The sequence below is a fragment of the Anthonomus grandis genome, chromosome 14 (assembly GCF_022605725.1).
Source record: "Anthonomus grandis grandis chromosome 14, icAntGran1.3, whole genome shotgun sequence".
NCBI classification, from domain to species: Eukaryota; Metazoa; Arthropoda; class Insecta; order Coleoptera; family Curculionidae; genus Anthonomus; species Anthonomus grandis.
This window is the reverse complement of record NC_065559.1, coordinates 21,052,266-21,077,095: the sequence shown is the minus strand read 5'-3', so window position 1 is coordinate 21,077,095 and position 24,830 is coordinate 21,052,266. Positions and strand designations below refer to the sequence as shown.

Here is a 24,830-nt window from a genome sequence, read left to right as displayed (position 1 = left end):
TGAATATCTTCGCGAATGATTGCTGCAGCGGCCTTTAAAATTCTGAAACGTTCTTCTTTTTCATCGTATTTTCGATTTTCATACCAGGTTTTGTTCAAGATATCATGACGAACATCGGAGAAGCAAATCATAGTCGAACTTCGACTCTTCATGGTAATGGCGATTTTTTTACTGTACTTTTCAACGAGTTTTGATTTCACGGCAACATCGTCAGGAACAAAATCTGTACATACCTTTGAATTGAATTGAATTGACGAAACAGTGGGCTGCCAAGGCAGTTGTGCATATAGGTCTCCTGATGGAGCCGTCATGCCCCACCGGGGGTTACCAGAGCCCAATGGCCTTAGAGAAACCGATAAGGCTCTCTGGTCTGAAGGACTTAAAGTCGCTCGGTACACTGAAAGTGTTACCCAAGTATTTGAACCTGGCGCGCGTGAGTGCTGGGCACTCCCCGACTACATGGTCAACGGTTTCATCCTCCTCACAGCACCATCGGCATTCCGGGTTGTCCCAATAACACCTCTACAAAAGGACAAAGCGCTCCAAAAAATTTTGCTCGTGACGTCACGCGTTTGGGCCATGCACTTCGGGTTGCTTTTCGGGTGAATTCAGCTGTTGACGCTGCCGTTGTTCATCCGCGGAAGGCTGCCTGCAACGCTGCCAGACTTTGCAGATTGACGTGAACGTTAGGATGCTCTATTACTATCTTAAAATAATTAAATCTATATCTTTAACTGCTCTTACTTTACAATTTAGTTAAAAAAAAGAGTGCATCCTTATTTCTCTTTTTATATTTTAAACTTCCATTTTTTCAAATTTTATCATTTATCTACTTGATACCTTGTTACTTGCTAATAGGAGTTCTTTCTATATAAATCTGACAACGGCGCATCTACTAGTTGTGCCACCTGATGAAACGAGAGGTTAGGTTGTTTATATTTATGTTCTGTGGTTGCCGGTATTTCTGACGAGATCCGCAGTAAACATTAGCTCATTATTGTGTTTTTTTCTAAAATCGGAACTGTTTATTTCCGCGAAACGTGTATGTTAATATTTATGTAGTCTTCGCGTACTTTTAAATCGCAAAATCGTATTTTCGGACTAGAAAAATCCTCGGAAAAACCGGTTCTCCGGCGCGCCGCGGATTTATTTGTTTATATCAGACTTTAATACTTTAGTTCGTGTTTAATTTAATGTTTTTCTCCTAGTTCGGCTTGTAGTTAATACCAGAGTGTAAATATGCCTCAAAAGTGTTGTGTTCCGGGTTGTAACGGACACTATAAAAACGGTCCTAAAGTGCATGTCTTCGGTTTTCCTAAGGATATAAATCTAAGGCGAAAATGGGTAACGCCAAGTAAAGATGAAAGGTTTAAAAATATTGACAAGTTGAAGTTAGCAAAAGCCCTTGAATTAAGCAAAATTGACTTTGGCAAGCATGAGAAACAAAATAATTTTGACAGTTTTGAAGAGTTTATTGAAAAATTTTCTGCTTTTAAACTACCGAAAGATTGGTTTACTGCTCACAGTGAGACTCAAGACAGCAAAAAGCTAACAATTTTAAAATTGAATACACACCTGGTCCATGCATTAATTGGGCAATTGTTTTTAATTTTAATTTAAATGTTGAAACTTTTTTATATAGCGAGCCAGTTTGTGTTTTAACATCAAAATTTAAAACTCCATATACTTCCCATAGTTTAGATGATTTATATGCAATACTTAAAGCAATAGACCTTACTATTATTACCCTTCCTTTGGAGGAAAATGTTACCAATAATGACAACCCTGACTGTGACTTAAATCCAAATTCTGCTACCGAGACTGGTAAAGTCCAGTGCAACGATATATTAGAATGGTCATCCGTCAAAACACCAGCATTTTACTTGTCAAACAATGTAAATAGAAGGTGGATGACATTGTTTGGCAGGTGGAATGCTGGTGTTTTGACGGGTGACCATTCTAATATATCGTTGCACTGGACTTTACCAATACCCTTGGCAATACTATTCTCGATCATGTCAAACCATCAAATGACGTAAATAAAATAAAACGTGTGTTCGATTTTGTGTCAAACATCTAAAAAGTTTTAAAAACCTTGAAGACAACAAAATAGTGCATGCTTTAGATTTTATTTGTGAACAATTAGCTTTGCTTACAACTGCAAAGGAAAGGTACAGATATTCAAGTATGTAGTACAATAATTTTGACTTCTATAATCTATACTATTAGTCCTCATGTATACAAGTTTAATGTGTCATGTACACAATTTAAGAGATTATGGATCCCTAATTTTACCACATCCTCAAACTATAATGGGTATTTGTAACAATGACCGATCCCCACATAGATGAAAAAAAAATGTTTTTAACTTATGCCCGAAATGTGTTTAGTTTACTAAAGGATCATGAGAGATTTGTGTGACACTACTTTTTGATGAAATTCATATTGATCCTTACATGGACTATAAAGGCGGTAATATCACTGGAACATCAGTCAATAATAAGTCTCTAGCTTCCTCGGCATTTACTTTTATGATTACCAGTGTGTGTTCCAGCTTTAAGGAAGTAGTTCACATAGCTCCCATCTCCAAAATTACATCAGACATACTTCATAATTTTATTAAGACAATTATTGAAAATTTAGAGGAGATTGGGTACATAGTTTTTTGTGTTATAAGTGATTATAATGCCATTAACGGGAAAGCCATGAGTCATTTTTCAACTGCAGACCAACTTAGCATTGTTTATCCTCATCCCATAGATAATCAGAGACCATTATTTTACCTATTTGACACAGTTCACTTTCTTAAATGTGTATTTAATAATTGGCTTAACTCTAAACCAGACCAAAAATTTTATTTTCCTGATTTTGACACTTCGAAGAAAAAATGTGCTTCTTTTTCTGCAATTAAAAAATTACATGAACTGGAGTATGATAAGCTTTTTAAGCTTTTAAAGTCAATATATGTATTTATGTGTATATAACATATATAAATTTAATTATATAACATTTTTTACTACTTGATGGTATAAAAAAATTATTATAAATACCTATGTTGAATTTTGGTGCAGATGTGGGGGAGTTGGGAGTCTGCATTAAATATTACACCATAATATTTAATCTGACATTCAACCAGAACTAAAACATACCTTTGAATGTTTCCTGAACTCTATTCTATTCCTAGCATTTTTTAAAATAAGCCAAATATTGAGATATAAGCATATGAAATCCCTTGGTTTTTAAAAATCGGTGGCCCACATCGATGACGCCACGCGCCAAGCACTAAGGCCTTGTCTTTGAGTGGGTGTTGGTTGTCCGCAATACCGATAGTATGGAGATGGCTTCTTAAGTGCCAGTGACCGGTTAAAAGACCTGTCACTAGCTGAATTTCGCGTCTTTTTAGGCGTATATACCTTTTTTAATTCAGATAACGTGAATTGACAGTCATTATTATTTTCGATGTAATGAAAAATTTCTTCCATTGCTGAAGAGATCCTTATATCTTGGGGTCTCCCATGCTCTTGGAATGATAAAGGTCGCGCGAAAGAGACGTAGCACCCACTATGATCATTTGCATTTACTGCTACTAAATCTTCTTCATAAATAATACGATTCTCAACTAGCCTACCAAGAGAATCATTACGCTTTTGAGCTGTAGCAAGCACTGTCGATTTAAATGTCGATGTGAAGACCTGCTTGATTTTTCGTCGACGACTCATAGGAACTCGTCTTTCATGTTCTTCAGAACTCTCCAATCCAGAAAGTAAACAATTTTTGTCGAATTCAAATTGCTCGCTCTCGGCAGAACGCATTCTTCGCCGAGGAGGGCTAGCAGTCGAGGTACTGGGGACAGCATCTCGCTCCCTTTTAGCCACAGTAATATCGCTTGCACGAGTATATTCCTTGCGACACACCACGTGTACTTTTATCGAATCGACACTCCGCAAAAATGCAATTTTTTCATCATTTCGCTCGATACTGGCGTCACGTAAGGTTTTAATACCGCGCTCGACACAGTCGCTCCGTCTGACAACGATTTGTCGCAAATTATGCAATTTTCGGCCATTTCTCGATAACTAGGTGAATAATATCACGAAAAAACTGTGAGAAATTATTCTACACGTCTGTTTACAACTGAGAATAACGGAACACTGGCCTGAAGATTGGTCAAATGACGTCAATATCCCACAACCAGGTATACAGTGACGCACATACGACCATAGAAGAAAAGGGCCAGCTGTGCTCTAGGTCACAAGGGGAAATACCTAAAATTAAACCTACCATACATACCTACCATAAATATTCAACGAGAAAACGATTTCAAAACACGTTTTGACTCGAATTTTATGATTTTTGACAGTTACGACACTTTGACCACAATTTTCTGCAAATCGAAGGTCTCTATGAAAAAAATGCATAAGACCTTTTTTGTGGAGAATTTCATACTGAACAAAAAAGGAAATAGCTCATTTTATCGTAGGATTGATAGTTTTGACGATACTTGTAAAAAAGTGTTTTTTGTGACCTTTGACCCCCCATAAAAAATCCGAGCTCCACTTGGATTCATGGGGACTTTTGAGGGATGATTTATAATGTCGAAAAGAAGCTCTGGTAAAAAATTCAGCCAGATTGGATTTTTTTAGCAGATTGATCTTCTTTTCGTCTAATAGTCCTGGACTACCGACTGTATTAAGTGCAACCTGTGTTCTTTCTGAAACATTATTCATGCGTTTGTCTCTGATCAACTCGTCTGCGAATCCCAAGCAATGCATTATAATAATAATAATAATTGTTATAATAGACTTTATTGTAAAACAAATTTTTATAAACGGCGAAGTTGACAAAAGCCTCTTATCTTAACCTTAGGATACAAGTTTATGCAATATATGTATTTATACATATACAGTGTGTCCCACTTAAGGGTTAGCCACCCCTCTAAAATTTTTGTTTCTTGACCAATTTTCAAAAACTTTTTTTTGTTGGATAGATGGTCAAAAATGGCACTTATAAGCCAAGTTCGACGTTTAGAGAAAGCAGGTCATGGCCTACTGTATTCAAGTTTGAAGTGCAAAAAATCGAGAAGTAGTATTAGCGATATTTATTTTTGAAAAATGGTACTGGATTATTGTTCAGGACCACTTAAAACATAAGTGTACCAAATTTGGTTATGATAGTATACAGGTTGTTGAAATAAATTGGAGTCAAATTTTTAAAAGGCGCTAATTCTTAATCAAATACGAATATTTTTAAAATTTTTGGCTAATTGGCATGCGTCTTGAGAATACAAAGGTTGGAAATATCCAACAAATACAATCAATAAACAACAATCGATCATATTATCATACTATTTTGGGCTTCACAATAATACAACTTCATTTATAATTTTTTTAGCTTTATTTCATTGTCAAGTTGCAATTCACACTTCACTAGTTACTTAATAATGTAATGTAGGCTAAGCAGCAAAAACTGAAAATAATTACCTTAAGGAATCACCTAACACCAAAGATAATAATACTGCTAGTATTTTATCTTTGCTAACACTCAAATTTAAAAATTAATGCCACAAAACTAAATATTAGTTCCTTCAATATGTCCTCCATTAATTCTTATACATTTTTCTATGCGTCTTCTGTTGTTTACTACCATCCTTCTTAACTCTACCCTGCTTATTTCATTACACTCTTGTCTAATGCGCTCACAAAGATCATGTAGAGTTTGCGGTCTTGATTTGTACACTTTGTTTTTAAGGGTTCCCCAAAGAAAAAAATCTAAGGGAGAAAGGTCGGGGGAACGTGTTGGCCACTGAATTAATGGACTGTTTCGTCCTATCCATCGATTCGGATAATTTTGATTTAGTCAATTCCGCACTACCACTGCATTGTGGATAGGCGCACCGTCAAATTGTATGTGTAAGGTTCTTGTTTCGGCTAACGGCAAATCATCGATTACGTCACTAAAATCACCTTCCAGGAATCAAAGAAAATTAAGTCCGTTTAGATTTTCATTAAAGAAAAACGGCCCGATTATACGTTCGTTCAAGATACCGCACTATACGTTAATTTTCTGCGAATACTGCCTTTTACATTGTACCCAATGGGGATTTACGTTACTCCACATTCTAATATTTTGAGATGACACAATGCCATTTGTAGTAAATGTTGCCTCATCGGTGTATAAAATATTTTTCAAAAATGTAGGGTTAGCCAAATACTCGCCTTGTAACCACAAACAATATTCCATCCTGCGTTCTTCATCCCCGTGTTCCAAAGTGTGAAGGAATATAGGCTTGAAAGGCTAAAGGCTTGTTATTTTTCTTTAAACACCTCCATATGCAATTTTTGGAAATATTTAAGTTGGCACTAGCAACTCTAATGCTAGATTGCGGATTAGCATTAAAGTATTCAAGAATTATTTGGTTATTATTATTTGCTCGATTACGATGTAAATAAGGACGTACTCCGCCTACTGAACCAGACTGATCAAACCCGTAGTTTGTTCTGGCTATTGTTGAATGGTGGATGTTTTTACCAAGATGTCTCCTGTTAAATTCCGCAACTTCACGAAATGTTCTAACTCCATCGCCAACTCAGTCAAAATGAACTAAATGCATGAAAACTTTGACAAACTGTCAGGAACATTTTCTTTCATAGCATACTTGGGTAAAATTCCCACAAAATAATTTTTAACCAGACACAATCATATTTTTGGAATTTAACAAACAAACTCATAAAAAAAACAAACAAATTGAGCCCAAAATAGTATGATAATATGATCGATTGTTGTTTATTGAAGGATATTTCCAACCTTTGTGTTCTCAAGACGCATGCCAATTAGCCAAAAATTTAAAAAATATCCGAATTTGATTAAGAATTAGCGCCTTTTAAAAATTTGACTCCAATTTATTTCAACATACTATCATAACCAAATTTGGTACACTTATGTTTTAAGTGGTCCTGAACAATAATCCAGTACCATTTTTCAAAAATAAATATCGCTAATACTACTTCTCGATTTTTTGCACTTCAAACTTGAATACAGTAGGCCATGACCTGCTTTCTCTAAACGTCGAACTTGGCTTATAAGTGCCATTTTTGACCATCTATCCAACAAAAAAAAGTTTTTGAAAATTGGTCAAGAAACAAAAATTTTAGAGGGGTGGCTAACCCTTAAGTGGGACACACTGTATAGAACTTTATGACTATGACAACTACCAAATAAACATAAAAAAAATCAGTGGCGAAGCGTACGAGTAGACAAGGTAGACATTGTCTACCCAAAATTATCCTCTTATTTGTTATTAATTTATCACGTAATTATTTCATATAATTGTTCAATTAAAATTTAAAAAAAAATTAACACAGGACGTAGTCGCTCTCCTTACTATTATTATATAGTATCTAAACATGATTAACCCGAAGGCGAATATGATTAATACTATACTTTCATCGGTGCGGCAGGCACCGATGAAAAATGCAGGGCTGACACTCAATTAATGTATACGAGCCCCAGGAAGACACATTGATATTTGTCTTCCGAAATTCGGAGCATCTAATCGAACCAAAAGCGCATCAAGCAGGCGACAGAGGTCCGGCCGCATCAGAATTCAGCCTATTACGTCTGCGAAATTTACTCGCGGGAAAGACATTCGAGCTTTTGTCTATCGAAGTCGACCAGCTATTTTATTATGCTATTGAAGGTTATTGTTTACGGACACGCTTAATCTGGTCGGCTACAATATATCTTCAGTTTTGTTTTGTTGAATCTGAAATAAAAAATTTTGATGAAACTGAATTTTGATAAATTGCATTTGGCATTTGGTGCGGACGCGTACTAATATAATTTAATAGTTAGTAGTATTTTTATTTTTGGGTGTATAGAAATTTAGAAAAAAATTTTTAGTGGATATTTTAGTGGTTATTTATGAACGACTGTTCGATATTAGCAATTGTATTTTAGTTGTGTATTTTGTAAGTAGTATTAATTTTTATGCTATCTATTATTATTTTTTATATCACTGCATAATTTTTTTCTCTGAGTTAATATATTATGCGCTTTCATTCCCTATTTCATTAAAGTGAATATATTGAATACACAATTTTTTCTAATTAACGATTTTTATTGTTTGTCAACCCGAAAAAAAAGTTCATGCTTCGCCACTGAAAAAAATGCGTCTGAAAAAAAATACAGTTCAAGTAATACATTAAAAATCGGCTGTCGGGCTTTGAATTTGGTGGTAAATCAAATGGAAACACAACAAAAACCCAAGTAAGTTAGATTATTCTTGGAATCACTCCCTTAATTTTAGCTCTGAAAGAGAGCGCACGTAAAGTTTTAAGTTCGGCTGGAATTTTTTCTTTAAATTGTTAATAACAATTTAAAGAAAACAGCAACGTCGCATTTTAGGGCAAAATAGTTTTAGGGTTAAGGCAAGAGTCAAATGAGACTCCAATTTGAAAAAAAATATATGTGGCAAAAAAATTCAAATTATGTACCACGCTTTTTTGGGCCACCCTGTATCAACCAAACTAATTTTAAAAAGTAGCTCTTCTATTACTCATTTAAAATTCCCCCTATTAAAAGTCTTTTCCGTATCATGATTTATCCGCAATCGAGCACCGCGATATTAAATGGACACTGTATATTTTATAATAAATTATTTTCTTATTTTTTTTTTACATAATTACAAAAATCCTCTCTAAGATAATTTATTTATATAAAAATTATTTTCCTTCTAGGTCTCACTCAGTCTTGTCGCGCATACGTAGATGCCACGGTCTACACTGTACGAATAGAAAGCATAACGATCTCAGACAATGAGTTAATAGAAGTTATCAGTAACACTAACCAAAGTAGATACTTTAAATATTTTGTTCCCGATGGCGTCGATCACACCATCATCTACATAGAAAATATGAAACTCTCATCAAAAATAAGAGAAGTAACTTTGCGGGTGCAGGCGGGACGGCCACCCTCGAAACACTCATACATTTTTAAACAAAATCTCGATATAAAACGATCGACTTATCAAACTGCTTTTAAAACAGACCCGGGTGTGTGGCATTATATTTTATTCACGTTTTATTTGAATAGTGCCGATACTGATGTATCTCAGCTAAAATTTAGATTGAAATTATTTTCCAATAAACTACCTGCTTCAGAATCGTTTGTATCGCAATCCATGGCCAATATCACTTTGTATAATATGTCTGTTATATACAAGCATTATCAGAGCAATAGAATAACAGATATTCAGCCTTATAAAGAGTTTACTTTGGCAAGAGAAGAAATGGCCGAAAGCTTTGGATTTACTTACAAACTTCAAGCTGAAATGACCACAAACATGTTTGTACCGATTAATGTAACCGGCGAAGAATTTACTGCTCTTAAATTTATTTTACATAGAGGCACTGATGTAGGGGGTACTTTGCAATATATTATAGCATTTAAACCACGCGTATCCAGAAACAACGGGTTTATTCACTTAACTAAAGAACCGGAGCACCATGTAGTAATTGGCTGCATCCAAAGAAACACTATAGCAGTACCCACTTGGCCAAATACATGCGTTTCTAATCAAGAATCAACGTTGGCCCCACTGATTTTAAACAGCACAGTAACAAACAATACTGTTTTAATCCCGTATCCAGAAAACGGAGTGTGGTACGCCTCATTTAAACTATTTTGTGGCAAATGCGAGCCGTGCGTTTGTCCGGATTCTTGCGATCGAGAGTTTGAAAATTGCGTGATAGATTGCGAGTTGAACGGTAAAAATGATGAATACGACGGCTGCTTTAAAAATTGCAGCAGTGCGGTGATTGGCAGCAGTGAATGCGCCTCTTGTGATTGCGACGGGCCCTGTAAGAAGAAAAACTCTACCGATGCTTGCAAGTCCGCCGTGGTCTTTGACATCAGTTCGAGACCATGTTATTTTGGTGAATGTGGCAAACATGGTACTTGTGGCCTATTTATTGCCGAGGGCGTGGCATATTCTTCGTGTTTGTGTCATGATAGTTATAGGGGTAAGCAGATTTTAATTAAATAATATTAATGATTTAAATTTCATCAAGTTTTTCTGTATATCCTGAAAAATTATAGCATACAAATTGAGAATATTTCAAGTTTGTTGCTAAAAAAAAAACGTACAGGTGGCCTTATATACTAAAGATCTCTCTATCTCTCTCTCTCTCTCTCTGCACTGACTTAATCCGGACTAGCGTCGAGGCTCTTGCCGGTCTAATGGTTGCTAGTTTGCTATTTTAGGCGCCTATCTTTTTATTATTGGGTCGCATCAGAGTGCATCGGAGTTAATGGCCCGGGTCGAAAGGATTGACTACGAGGGATTTGGGTTTAAGCGCCCCTCCCTCACACGATCAGTATTTTCTATCATCATCGTCATCCGTCTGCTCGAATCGTCTCTTGAAGTGTGTTCAGTCACCAGTCTGCTGATTTGCTCCAATCCTCTGCTGCTTGAAGCAGTTAAAGCGTGTTCGTTCGCGTCATTTATCTGTTAGTTATTTTGCTATGGACTATAAAAAGAAAGCCTGCGGTACTATTATGATTTTACATTGAACAAGTTCTAAACGAAATAAGCAAAAGAGACTCTGGATTAAGCAATGGATTTAGTTTAGTTAGTAGGGGAAGTCTTTTCTCTATTTGTTATGTTTGTTATGTTACAAACGATTGTTTGTTATTGTTTAGAATTTGTGTATGTGTTAAGTAACTCAAGTCTGATGATGGCAAGACATTTGCCGAAATGGATCACTCCTGAAATTAGAGGATTAGCATTTTATTTGTGGAGAAAAGACTTCCCCTACTAACTTTTCAATATTATATTGACTCCACTTCAGAATGGACTTTTTCCTTAATTATTAAATTTTATTAAAGACACAAATCCCGAGGATTACAAAAATTATTTCCGAATGACAAGTGTAGTCTTCTAGTCTAGTCTAGTTTTGGACTTGGTTAAGCCTTATATTATGAAACAACGAACAAACATGAGGGATCCTATGTCAGCAAATGAAAGATTAGCAGTAACTTTGCGTTTTCTGGCAACTGGAAGATCATTCGAGGATTTAAAATATTCTGCTGTAATTTCTCCGACTACTATAAGTGAAATTAAGCATTAGTCACTATATTTTGGGTAAACTAGGCTTAAACAACTTTTAAACTTTTTTTACATACCTTGGTTCGATTCATGAGTTTTTTCCTTTATCTGGTATTTCCACGTTAGATAAAAATTGAAGTGCATGAAAAGTCCACGCGCTTGGTTCATATACATCATCTGTTGCACTTCCAGTCCATTTGGAATCCTTAATTTTTTTAAACTCTCGCCTAAAATTGCTTCTTAGCGTATTGATTTATTTTTTTACATCGTCAATGGTCGCATTCGGTTTGTACTGCACAAAAATTTTAAGCGGAGCATCATATCCTCTTCTTTTCTTATCTCTGTCACAATATTCAGTCGAGTCTCGGCAGCATGATCGTTGCAATGACCTTCGCATCTGTTATCAAAACGTTATTGCTTTGGCCGAGACTTGGCTGAATGATGGGATTTATAGCTCGGAACTTTTTCCGAATGCGTACTCTGCCTACCGCTGCGATAGAAACTATGCAGAGATGTCCGAGAAGAGGGGCGGGGGGGGGGGGGGGTGGCATTAGCAGTAAAGCAGTCATTTTCGGTGGTAAAGTTAAACTTGGCGCTTTCTTATAACCTTAAAAATATTATTGAAATCATAGGTATAAAAATTATATTTGAGCACTCTTATGTATATGTTATTTTAATATACATACCACCCGGACTTAATGCTGATATATATGAAAATATTTTTGAATACTTATCTTCTTTAACCTATCTTTTCAACTCAAAAATAATTTTGCTAGGAGACTTTAATATACCTGAGTATATTAATTATTCGGAAAATTCATTATCATCCAACAGATTAAACCAGATTATTTATACTTTAAACTTTTTTGACTGGAATCAGGTAAATTTTATTAAAAATTCTCAAGGTAAATTATTGGATCTGGTCATTACATCAGAGCCTCAATTCTGTACTGTGGAGCGATGCTACGACTTCTTGGTTGACGAGGAAGCTATCCATCCTTCGTTATTTATAAGGTTCAATTATACCCCTGACAAAAAGTTTAATAACTGTAAAATAGATAATATTTTTTATAATTTTAAAAAAGCTGACCTCAGATTGTTATATGACAGTTTTCTTAGAGTTGATTGGAGTGATTTGGAAGCGGTTAAAAATGTTAATACTGCTATGAACATTTTCTATCTGAAGATTTATTCTTGTCTTGATATGTATGTTCCGAAAACTGCAAAAAGAGCTCGTACCTACCCGCCCTGGTTTTCTTTTGAAATAGTAAGAGACATAAAACAAAAACATAAATTTTGGATAAAATTTAGACGCTTTCATTTTCAACAAGATTTAATAAATTTTCGAGAATTGCGTTCTAAAATAAAAAGAAATGTTGAGCTGTCATACAAACAATACTGTGCGAGACTTGAGAATGATTTAAACTCGCAGCCTAATAACTTTTGGAAGTTAATTCGGAGTTCACAAAAAAATAACTCCCTGCCCCAAAATATGTTTGATCAACAAGGAACTTTGTTATCGGATCCGCAGAATATTACTGATGCATTTGCAGCTTTCTTTCGGAGCTCATACACGACTTTTAATTCACCTCAAGCCTCTAACTCTAATAATATTCAGACACCGTACCCGGAGTGCATAACCATAACTAGATTTACTGAAAACGAGGTATTAAGTGCTTTAAAAACTATAAAACCCACACCGATAGTTGGACCTGACAAAATACCCGCATTTCTTTTATCAGACTGTAGACATGTTTTTGCAAAACCATTAACAATTCTTTTTAACTTGGCCCTTAAACAAGAATGTTTTCCTGATCTTTGGAAGTCGTCTAAAATTGTTCCCATACATAAAAAGAATGACAAAAACATGGTTGAAAATTACCGGCCTATCACAATAATAAATAACTTCTCCAAATGTTTTGAGCGCGCACTTCATTCTGCTTTATATCCTAAAATGGGGAGTCTTATAAATACTCGACAACATGGATTCATGAAAGGTAGATCTACCACTACAAATTTGATTTCTCTTACAGAATATATCAGCGAATCAATAAATGCAAACTCTCAAGTCGATGTTATTTATACAGACTTTTCAAAAGCATTTGACCGACTAGACCACAACATTCTCATTAATAATTTCGACCTATATTATGGATTTTCTTCTTCTTTGTCAAATCTTTTACAGTCCTATCTTACCGAGCGACCACAACACGTGGAATGTTTTGGTCGTAGTTCGGTGCAGATAGTTGCCACTTCCGGAGTCCCACAGGGCTCAATTCTGGGACCACTTCTTTTCAACTCATTCATTAATACAATATCTGACCAACTTGATGTTAATAGCCTGCTGTACGCAGATGACAAAAAACTATATATTAGAATTGACTCTATTTTGGATTGTGAGCAGCTACAAAATAATTTAAGTCTTTTGAATACATGGTGTAAAAATAATAATCTACCCCTTAATGCGGCTAAATGTAATGTTGTCTCATTTGGCTTAAAGAAAAACTTCATTACTTACAACTATACCATAGATGATGTTATTCTGCCTAGATCCTGATCCCTGATCTTTGACAGCTCTTTCTCTTTTCAACCGCATATTTTATATATTGTCAAGCGCAGTTATAGAATGTTGGGATATATCATCAGGAACTCGCAAAATTTTAATAATGTTCTTAGTCTAAAAATCCTGTACTTTTCTTATGTCAGATCAATATTGGAATATGCATCCCAAGTTTGGTCACCATATTATACAAATCATATTCATGAACTTGAAAATATTCAACGAAAATTTCTCAAATATCTTTGGTACAAGAGGGACGGAGTGTACCCAGAAATTGGTTTCCCACATCAGCGTTTATTGGAAAGATTTTCGTTTGCTTTGCTGGAGGATCGGCGAAAATCCGCTGATTTGCAATTTTTATTTAAGTTGGTAAATAATATTATTGATTCACCAGATCTATTGCAGCAAATAAATTTTCATGTGCCTCGCATATCAGCAAGGAATACATCAACTTTTTACCTATCAAGACCTAGAACCAACATTTGTAAATTTTCTCCTCTGCGCAGAGCATGTAACATACATGACTCTGTTCTGGATCAGTGTGACATCTTTAATTGCAGTTTGTCGGAAATTAAAAGAGTACACTTTTCCTAGATGTTTTACTTTTAATTTACTTTGTCTATATTTATTTTAATACCATTTGCTTGTAATTATTGATAATATTGTATTCTTTTTAATTTTCTTAAGATACCTGTGTTTTGTAATTTATTGTTGTAATTTTCCCACTCATTAATTGGAATTTATTCTGTGGAGTGGTGTAAATAAATAAATAAATAAATATTCAGATATACTTGAATTCCACATATAGGTCTAATTGCGTTGAAATATACTTTTTTTTCTTTTTCTTCTGCTCCACACAAATCAGGTGAAGTATCGAGCTCAGAGCGGTCGTTTCCTGAGTTTCTTCCATTGTGCACAGTACTCAACTTATCTCTGCTTCTGTCTCTACACGGTGCACGATGCAATTAAGACTGACGACTGTTGGAATGATTGACAGTCTCGCCCTCACACGGTCAGTATTTTCATCAATCTTTTAGCTCCGCCTCAAATGACTGACGTGATTTTTAGGATCCCGTCAGATCACATCAGTCATTTATTCACGACCGATAGTCTATCAGTATTTGCCCTCACACGATCAGTATTACTGACAGTATTTCAAAATACTGTCAGTATTGTCGTGTGAGGGGCGCTTTACTTATATTTATAAGGTAATTATAAGTAAGGTGGGCTGCTATTGGTCACGAGTCGAAAGGCAGACTCCGCCCCTTAGCACAATATTGATGAGGCCGTCAAAAAGCGGTCGGGTTGGGCTGAAAATGAGAACTGGTGTTGGTTTGCAAACGGAGCGCAGTTTGCAGTTTGATTGATTTTGCCCGGTTGCGTATTTACCAACCCTAACCCGCTACGGTGCTAACCGATTCCGATTATGGCCGAACGAAAAATTTACAAACCATATCCCGACACAGTTCACTCGTACTGCAGGGAGTTTATTTAGAGTTTATAGCAGGACATTAGTCAACTTCGTTGAATATCCAATCTAATATTATAATGGCCGCTTTCGCAGCACTAATTTAACACGTTCACTGCCGTATAAACTTCAAAAAACTTTTTGAAAGGCCAGTATATTTTTTTTCAAAATCAATGAAGAAAAGGTGTTTTTTGGCTTCTCTTATCTATTATATTTGTTTTTTGGATGTCTTAAGGGTTAAAACTACCCTGACTCAAGGGTGGAGTCATCGGACTTTTAGATACGTGTCTACGACTAGAGGCCGCACGACTCAACGTTCTAGTCATGTAATAAATTCAGTAATTTTTTTTAAATAAAAAAATTACAACAAACAAAATAAGAAAAGTAATAAAAATCACGGCAACGTAAGAATTAGAACTTTGTATTTCGAAAAGAGAACAAAAAAAAAACAAACAAAAAAATACCTAAGTTGTAGAAACTAATAACTAAATTAAATGCAAATTAAATCTCAAAAAAAAAACAAAGTATAAACTGAGTAAACATCCATTTAAAATATAAAACATAAACAAACAAAACTTTAAAGTAAAAAAGTAAGTTCGCATTTACTTAGAAGTATGATATATTTGAAAACAGTTTTCAAGATACAACCCCGGCTTATCTAAGCAAGCTGGACAAAAAAACGGAGTATTTTTGCGCAATTTATTCTGATAACACACTCTACATCTTTTTCTCATTTGTCGTCCTGCAGCATCTAACTGGTATTTTTCATGAAAATGGCTAGATTTTTCTTTGGGAACTTTCTTTTCTTGGGATGGATTGACTTCAGGTTTTTCTTCTTTTTCAGCCAATAGGCTTTCTATAATGTTATGCCGAAAGTCATAATAGTTTAGTTATATGTATACCCATCTTTTTGTTTTCCGTTCACTTGCCTAATACGCAAGCATTTGGTCTTGCCTATCTATTCCGGACATGTACTTATTGTATGTACATAATGATCGCTTTCGGTTTTTGTTTTTCTTCTCTTCGTCTATTTTGCACTTGTACTATTTCATTATCAAATTCGGTAGAAATGAATAGAACTTCTCTCTTATCTCGCCACTTTCCAACTGTAACTCCATCGGAATATTTGATAAGACTCTCACCTTTAGCCAATTTTTTAGAAGTAATTTCTTCTGGGTTTCCTTTCCTGCTCGCTCTTAGTGTTCCAGTCACGTAAGTTCTTTTTAAAAGTAGTTCGTTAGCTAAACGAATACTATTGTAATAATTATCCATATACAATGAGTGCCCTCTTTTAAGATAATTTTTTACTAGACAAAACATAACATTTGCAAAATGCCCCAACTCTCCTTGCATGTCCTCTTCATCTCCAGTATATATCCTCATCTTCAACACGAGGCCATTAAGTTCCGATAAAACATATAATTTTACGCCAAATTTATGCTTTTTATTTTTAATATATTACTGGAAAAGCAATCTACCCCTCCACAAGACCATCGACTCATCTAAAGATAATTGTTTATTTGGGTAATAAATCTCATCTATTTTTTCGTTCAAAAAATCTTGCAGCCATCTAATCCTCGACAAACGGTCATCGTATCCTGGCTCTCCTCGTTCCGGAATTTTGGCAAAATGTAAGCATCTTAGGATCGTCAAAAAACGATTCCTGCTCATATGGATTCTAAAACATTGGATATTGTACAACGTGTGAGTTTTCCAATAATCCTGCAGCCGGTTTATTTGTATATTGCCCATATGAAGCCATAACCCTATAAAAACTTTTTGAGTTTGAACTGTCAAAGGCTTCCAGTTCGTTATTCTTGAATTTTCTCGTGTTTTTTCACTTAAGAACAATTGCTCGACGTATCTGTTTGTCTCAACTACGATATTTTCAAAAAATGTATCCGTAAGAAACAAATTGAAAAAGTTTATTGGATCGTCAGATACTAAATTTACTTTTAGTCCAGGGTTCTCGGAAAATGAAAAATCTTTTATATTTGAGTTGTCAGTCCACATTAGAGCCTCAGGTTGATCGTCGTCGCCGTATTGGGTGGTTTCAGCGGAATCAATAGGGTCTTCTACGCCAGACATACCTTGTCCTCGAATTTCCTCGTCTTCGCTTGAACTCGTAGAATCAGGCTCATACTCGCTGCCACTGTTTATAAAAGGATCTTCGTCACTTTCGGAACAGTTTAATATTGCATCTAACTCCGAATCACTCAAAAAAGTCCCTTTTTTATAATCCGCAAGATTTCTTTTCAGTTTAGATGGCCCTGCCATTTCATTGTCCATTGTACTAAAGACAAAAACTTAACCTCAAAATCAATCACGCAAAAACACGTGTTTATAGTTCGGTAAAAGGCCGGCGTAATATCGTTTTACCCGTCCAAAGGCCGAAGCTGTACTGACTGGTAAAACAACGCATTGCGCTTGACTCAACTGTTGAGTCATCGGCCTCTTCGGGAAGTCGCGGTGACTCAATAGTTGGGTCATCGGCAGTGAACGTGTTATTAAGAACGTTTAGGAACAAAACAAATTAAAGGCAAAATCACATTGACTGCTGACTGAGAGACAATATATAGGGTATTTTAAATTCGTCCCTCACTTATGGGTTCTCGGTAACCATAAAAGATACGAAGATGGTTAAATTTGGGCAAAGTTGCGCACTTCTGAGCTCAAAAATATGCCTTTGAAAAAATTAAAAACTCCGATTGATTCCGAAAATAATCGTGAAAAATCGAAATTTTAAAAATGTATTTTATTTTTTTCTGAGCTTATTATCTATCGGATTTTAAAATAATTTAAACTTTTGCATTTTCACTTTTTCCTTGCTACATGGTGGCGGAATCTGTTTGAAGTATGGTAAAGTGTAAAAATGTTTGTAAGGCTAAAAAACTAGGTCGGTGGTCTACGAGCTCTATCTAGTAATAAAAATAAAAATGAAACAAATTATTTTATATTTTAGTTACACACTTGTATTGTGCGTAAACTTTTAAGCAGTCGAAATACAAAATACTTGGGTTTTTAACATAATCAACAAAATTACATGGAATGTACAGGGTGGCCCAAATTCGACCCTCATCATTAGGATCTCGGAAACGGTAAAAGATACAGGGTCGATTAAATTATGGCAAAGTTGCATAATTTGATGCTTATTAAAGTTCCGTTTAAAAATTTAATAAATTTCTGATACGTTTGCAAATATCGAGAAAAAAAACGACATTTTAAAAATTCGATTTTATTTTTTTCTAAGCTTATTTTTTATCCGATTTTAAAATAATTTGCACTTTTGCATTAACACTTTTTCCGTGCTACATGGTGGTTTTCAATAAAACGTTTCGTCTTTTGCCGACCATCATTAACTTTGTTTTTTCTTATAGGCGCCATATTGGATTTTTACATTTTTAAAAGGTACTTTTAGAGTAAAAGTAGCTTTTTATTGATGTATTACACTTGCATTTCGGAAAAGCGGTTTGGGTACTTCCCATAAGAACGAGAGGAAAAAAACTACACATCTGATATGCACGTGCGATACATCGATGAAAAGGTATTAAAAAGGACTTTCTAAAAATGCAAGAATCTAATATGGCGTCCATAAGAAAAATCAAAAGTTGATGATGGACGACAAAAGATGAAACGTCTTTTAAAAAAACTAAAAACAGCACCATGTAGCATGGAAAAAGTAGCAATGCAAAAGTGCAAATTATTTTAAAATCAGATAAAAAATAAGCTTAGAAAAAAATAAAATAATTTTTCCAAAATTTCGGTTTTTTCCGAATATTTCCGAACGGATTTTTATCCGGATTTTTTTAATTTTTTAATCGGAATTTTAATAAACATCAAATTACGCAAGTTTTCCATAATTTAACCGAAACCGACACTGTATCTCTTACCGTTTCCAAGATCCCAATGATGAGGGTCGAATTTGTGCCATCCTGTACATACATATACATATACTTAAACTAAATAAAACAAAATCGCCTTAATTGTCTTGAGACACTTAACCCAAGTTTGCCTTTTTGGTTTTTTTATTTTGTATATCGACTTTGCTCAAATCGATATGTGATAAGTCGTCAAACGAAAATAGTTGTTTTATAACTTCCATTTTTTATGCAATACACTTTACACAACACTTTATGAATACTTTAAAGTACGCCACGGAAAAAAAAACCACAGTTTAAAAATGTTAGTTTAGGATGAAACTGAAAATTTTATGTCATAATCATCATAAAAAACAAAGCACGGTGTTACGAATCCTAACTTCGTACAGGTACCAGAGAACTGCATCGGGATATGGTTTGTAAATTTCGCTGTCGGCCATAGTCGGAATCGGTTAGCACTGTAACGGGTTAGGGTTGGTAAATACGCTGCCCGGTTTGCTATTTCGGCACGGAGCGGTCTCTCTATAACAGTGGTAGCTTGGCTAGAAAACTTCCTTCCAGGGCTTATTTGCACGCCATTTCAGCAGGAAATTCCGTATTTCTGTCTGGTCCAGTGCCCTGACACGTTCTTTAAACTTAGTATGCTTTGCGACAATAAACTCCTCTATTGTATCCAATCGGTTCTTATATCGGTCTTTCTGACATATCGAGCAGCATTAGTGATCAGCCTAAGCGTCTTATTTTGGAACGTTTCTAAGTAACCCATTGTTGTTTTTGGGATCTTGGCGAAAACACAAGATCCATACAAGAGTTTAGGTCTGATCACTTTCTTATACAGGAGGAGTTTATTGTCGAGTGACATTTTGCTTTTCCGGTTTAGGAAGTCTCTTAGCTGAAGGACAAGTTGAACAATATTTGCTTTTTCCTTTTTGGTTATCTTCTGTAATAGGTTCTATAGATTTTTCTTCTTCCAAAACTTCTTCAATTGTTCGCTTTAAGCTTCGATTAATGTTGGGTGTACTTTGCAACCGAAATATTTGTTGTGGCTTACATAGTGGTTTCTCTCCTTGCGGAATTTTATTTTGGGAATATATTACACATGAGTTAATACATATATATATATATATATATATATATATATATACACACCCTTCTATTCTTCTATTCTATTCTCATCAGGAGCAAAATTAGGATCGGATACCTATTGTCAGAGTCACTACTAAAATCATCTTCAATATCGATACAATCGTTTGTTTTACTGTCACTACTCCGGTACAACAGCTCTGCCAGTTGTTTATCTGTTAAAGCTTTCTTAGAAATTTTTTGGTAATCTAATAATGCTTATTACTATTACCACGTCAAAATTATGTGCTAAACAAAATACGGTTAATACTATTGCTACGTAAAAAATAAGTGACGGCTTTTAGAAATTCGGCTACAACCACTACTGTAAATACTCAGATCAAACCAGTTCATGCCTGTCATACTCCTGATAGACCGCTCAAAGCACTACTGAGCGCTAAGTTGGAAGGAGGTAATAAAATTGAAGTGACACGCTAAACAGTGCAGTCCGCACGTAAATATGACGTACAATAGCATTCCAGGGTTCTTGCCCAATAAAACACTAATATTTTGATAATTTTTTTAGTATATTTACGGTCAGCAAATTGAGTTTTATTCAGTAAGCCATATGCTTTTTACCTATATAGATTTAACGCTACTACAAGGCATCGATACAATACCACGTAAACTCACCTTGCGAGGCGTTGCCTCGATGCCACGCTGTCCGAGCGTAACAAGGTAGTGAGGAATAAATGTTATGACACCCGGGGCTTACCGTGTTAATATCTTCCCTCTTAGGTAAGGCATTACCGAAGATGGCCTACCTGGTTCTCTCTAGTACCGGACATTTGTATAGGATGTGCTCTGCAGTCTTCCTCCATGCATTCGGCGATTTCCGCCAAAACAATCCTATTCATGTGGTGGCGCAGTCTGCAGTGGTCGGTGGGATCTTAGGTACTTCCTATTAAGTTTCCTTTTAGTATCTGTTACGTCCGGTATTAAAGCCTTCGCATGGTTGTGACCCAGAGATCTCTCCTAGTAGAATTTGCTTTGTTGTGCACCATTTTTGTGATTTTGTGTTGTTGTATAGTCGGCAATGCCTAATGCTGGTTCTGGACCTATCAGGCTGGGTTTAGCTCTTTTTTTGGCTAGCTTGTCAGCCGCCTCATATCCTTAGCCCAGCATGTCCCGGAATTCATGTTTGGGTAATTGTGTTCCCTTCTCCCAGCAGTATGAGCTCATTTTTGCAGCTCCATATTGCTTTAAATGTGCAGGTAGCGGATTCTAGCGCTTTCAGAGGCCGCCCGATGGTTTTGTTTTCAAGTTGCATTTGGTTAAGCATTCGTGCACAGATTTCAATGGCATGTTGAAAAATTGATGAGTGTTTCCCAAAGCAGATAGGTATTTCTGTCCTTGCTTTAGTGTAGTATATTCCAGCTCTTACTCCAAAATTGGTTTTTGAGCCGCCTGAATATACTCGGATGTTCGCTTTCTCTAGTTCCATTCGTGTCTGATCTCAGTCCGCTTAGTCTGGTATGTTGACCGAGTATGAACTCGTGTTTAGTATTTTTCGTGGCATTAGGTCTGATAGCATACAAAGTACAATACCTTCTCAATCAATTCAGTTGATTCCATCCAGACTGTGTTTTTCCAGATGCCATTTATGACATGGTACAGCCTGTACGTAGTTTTTATGGCTTCCTCCTGCAGATATATATGCAGAGGGGTCAGTCCAAGTAGTACTTCCATGGAGGCTGACTTCCATGGGGATGCTTCTGATCGCCTCCGTAATGAGCAAGCAGACCTGCCTTTGAAGGCTGTTAAGTTTTGTTTTGGCCAGTTGTTGTGTTGCTTTGCTCCACCACACTGCAGTAGGTCTCGTCCGGTATCGTAGGTCTGATGACCTGTGTGTATAACCACTGCATCTGTTTTGGGGTTATTCCCCAGGTTTTGCCGCATATCCTGCGATTTTCATAGAGACAGTTTTGTTTTCTTGATTGTTTTGTCAAGATGCGAGTTGCAATCAAGCGTTTTATTTCAGGTTACGCCAAGATATTTCGCCTCCGTTGCAAATTGGATGGTTCACCTCTCAGGATTGCTGGTTTGAGTTTGCCCATATTCCTTTTTCTGGTGATTTCTGACACTATTACTATTTTATGCAGATTTATGGACATTTCCTTCCTCTCGCACGCACCATTTTAGAATAATATTCAGCACTTCCTGTAGTGCTTTTGAAATTCTCATTTTTTCATTTTAACAGGATCATCAGATTATCTGCGTAAGCTTAGACGTCGACCTCAGGTCGTCGACGAGTAGCGACCACAGGAGGCCCTGAAGTGCATACGTTCCCCTTATAAGGTGGTCGTTATTCGTCACTTAGCGTGGCTTTGATCCAGTTGCAGATAAGAGGGCTGAGTTGCCGCTGTCAATTTGTAAAGTCAGGGTGACAGTGCATTGTTGAGGGCCCCTTCTATATACAAGAAGGTCGCCACTGCTGCACTATTTGTTTCAGCGAGTTACTGATGCTCGTTACAAAATTGTTGAGAGCTAAGTCTGTTGATTTACCTGCCTGGTAGGCGTATTGGTGGACATTGAGCGGCCGTTTCTCCAGCGCCACATCTGTGTGTCCATCAATGACCTTTTTCAGGGTCTTCAACAGAAAGGATGTCAGGCTTATTGGCCTGAGCGCCCCCAATATATGCCCCCATGCTAGACTGGCTTAAAGTAGTGCTAACAGGTGGGGTAAAAGTAAGTCCAGCCCAACTTGAAGAAGTGCTGGATAGTCCCCTCCTGGTGATTTATTTATATTTGAGGTTATTAAAATATAATAGAATGGGTAAGAAATAAAACACGCAGATTGTTTTATCTTCTATTGAAAACGGTTCTAAAGGAACTAACAGCAAACTAACTAAAGGCAACCTATTAAATTTCTGCAAGATGCATTGCAATTTTCATCACTGTTTAATGCTTCAAAATCTAATTTAGTTGGAAGTGGAGTATCTACAGCTTTACATTTAGCCATATTAAATTTTGTTAATAAAGAATTTAAATAAATAGTTTCATCGAATGTTATTTTATTTTGATATCTTTTAATTGTTATACCTAAAAATAATGAAACTTCTTTTAAATCTGTCATTTTGAATTTAGCATTTAAATATGACTTAAAAGTATTCATTACATTTGTATCGTTTGTACAAATTAAAATATCTAACTAATAAATTAAAGTGATTGGCAAAAGCTAATAAAATTCTAAAAGTATTTATGCAAGCTACTGGTGCAAAAGTTTCATTATAGTCAAATAAATATTGTTGACTAAAACCTCTTGCTACCAATCTGGCTTTACACTTTATTGCTTGCCCATTTTCATTTACTTTAAATATAAATACCCATTTACAATCAACAATATTCCTATTTTTTTTGTTTATTTACTAAAACCCAAGTTTTGTTTTCCAGTAGAGATCCCCTTTTAACGGCGGTTACGGTCGTATTGATTTTTGCCACTGCCACTTAAAAAGGCGGATTAAGATCTTCCACTTGAGAAAAATATTTATCATTATTGATAATATGGTCAGTTGCACCTGAATCTAGGATGAAGTTAAGCTCATCGGTGTTGCTTTGTTTAGTTTGGAAAGTGCCAAACATAAAAGCAAAACTCCGGGTCGCTGTCGGCTCCGTGTTTGTTGTAGGGCAAACACTTTGAATACTGGATTGGTTAGTACCTTGGCCTATTGTTCTTTTATAATAAAAACAATCCTTTTTGATGTGATTATTCCGACCGCAATGATCACATTTCATATTTGAGGATTTTAATAAATGTTGGTTTGTGGTTACTTTGAAAATTTTGTAATGGTGGTGGCATGTTTAAAACTTTAAAACTTGTAGAAGATGTTTCTTGCATTAGTTTGACTACGAAAGTAAACATGTAAACAACCAACAAACATTCGTGTTGTTATTCTTATTATTCACGTCAAACGACTGAATTTTTCTCCGAACATACACGATTACCGGTGGGAATCGGGTGCTTTTTAGTGGCGTCTGTACTTTTTAGTCACCAGTGTTATATTTTCATTCATCCAGTATGGATCGAGGCAGAATTCGTCTCCTTTATCTCTTACGCAAGAGAAGAGAAATAGTAGAGTAACGGCGACAAATATGGAATACTTTTTTTAAAACTGCAAAATTATAAGAACTTTTTTATTTTTTTAACACAAAAATATTAAAACTAATTAAAAAACATGTTATATTAAGCTATTGTAACTTGTATTTGTACAAAATAAAAACGTTTCAAAAATCGTAATAAAAAAACTAAAATATTAATATTTTCTTTTTTTAAAAATAGGGTCACAAATATAAAAAACTAAACTAAATACTAAATCTATTGGCAGAAATCGCAAATATAAATGCCATATGAGGTACATTGCAAATGACACCATGAGTTGCAGGGTTTGCACTGTATCCACTGTTTCTCGGATTTTTTGCTTTCCAAAAACTTTCCACCACAAAACAAGCACTCTGGATTATCAGAAACATCCGGAACTTTTTCACCATTTTCGCAATGAATCATCTGAGTCATCATCTGCCACAAAGTCTTCTTCAGGTACTTGATTTTTCTGAACTGTATCCCAAATTTTTTGTCTTACGCTTAGCTTGACTTCTTGATGAGATGGCTGTTGACGTGCTGGGAGTATCGGAATCAGTCAAGCTTGTTTTACTCTGCCCAATTTGTTTTTTAACTTGAAGTTTTGATGTAATTGAAGC

The 24,830-nt window shown here is 35.6% G+C and overlaps 1 protein-coding gene across 2 annotated transcripts in view; it reads left to right on the top strand.

The window, feature by feature from the left end:
* LOC126744731 (post-GPI attachment to proteins factor 6) overlaps positions 1 to 24,830 on the top strand; it is an 86,932-nt gene that overhangs the window by 37,606 nt on the left and 24,496 nt on the right. For both annotated transcript variants that reach the window (XM_050452263.1, XM_050452264.1), the window contains one exon: positions 8,736 to 10,019. In XM_050452263.1, the coding sequence (XP_050308220.1) occupies positions 8,736 to 10,019 (1,284 nt within the window). The remainder of the gene's footprint in view (positions 1 to 8,735; positions 10,020 to 24,830) is intronic.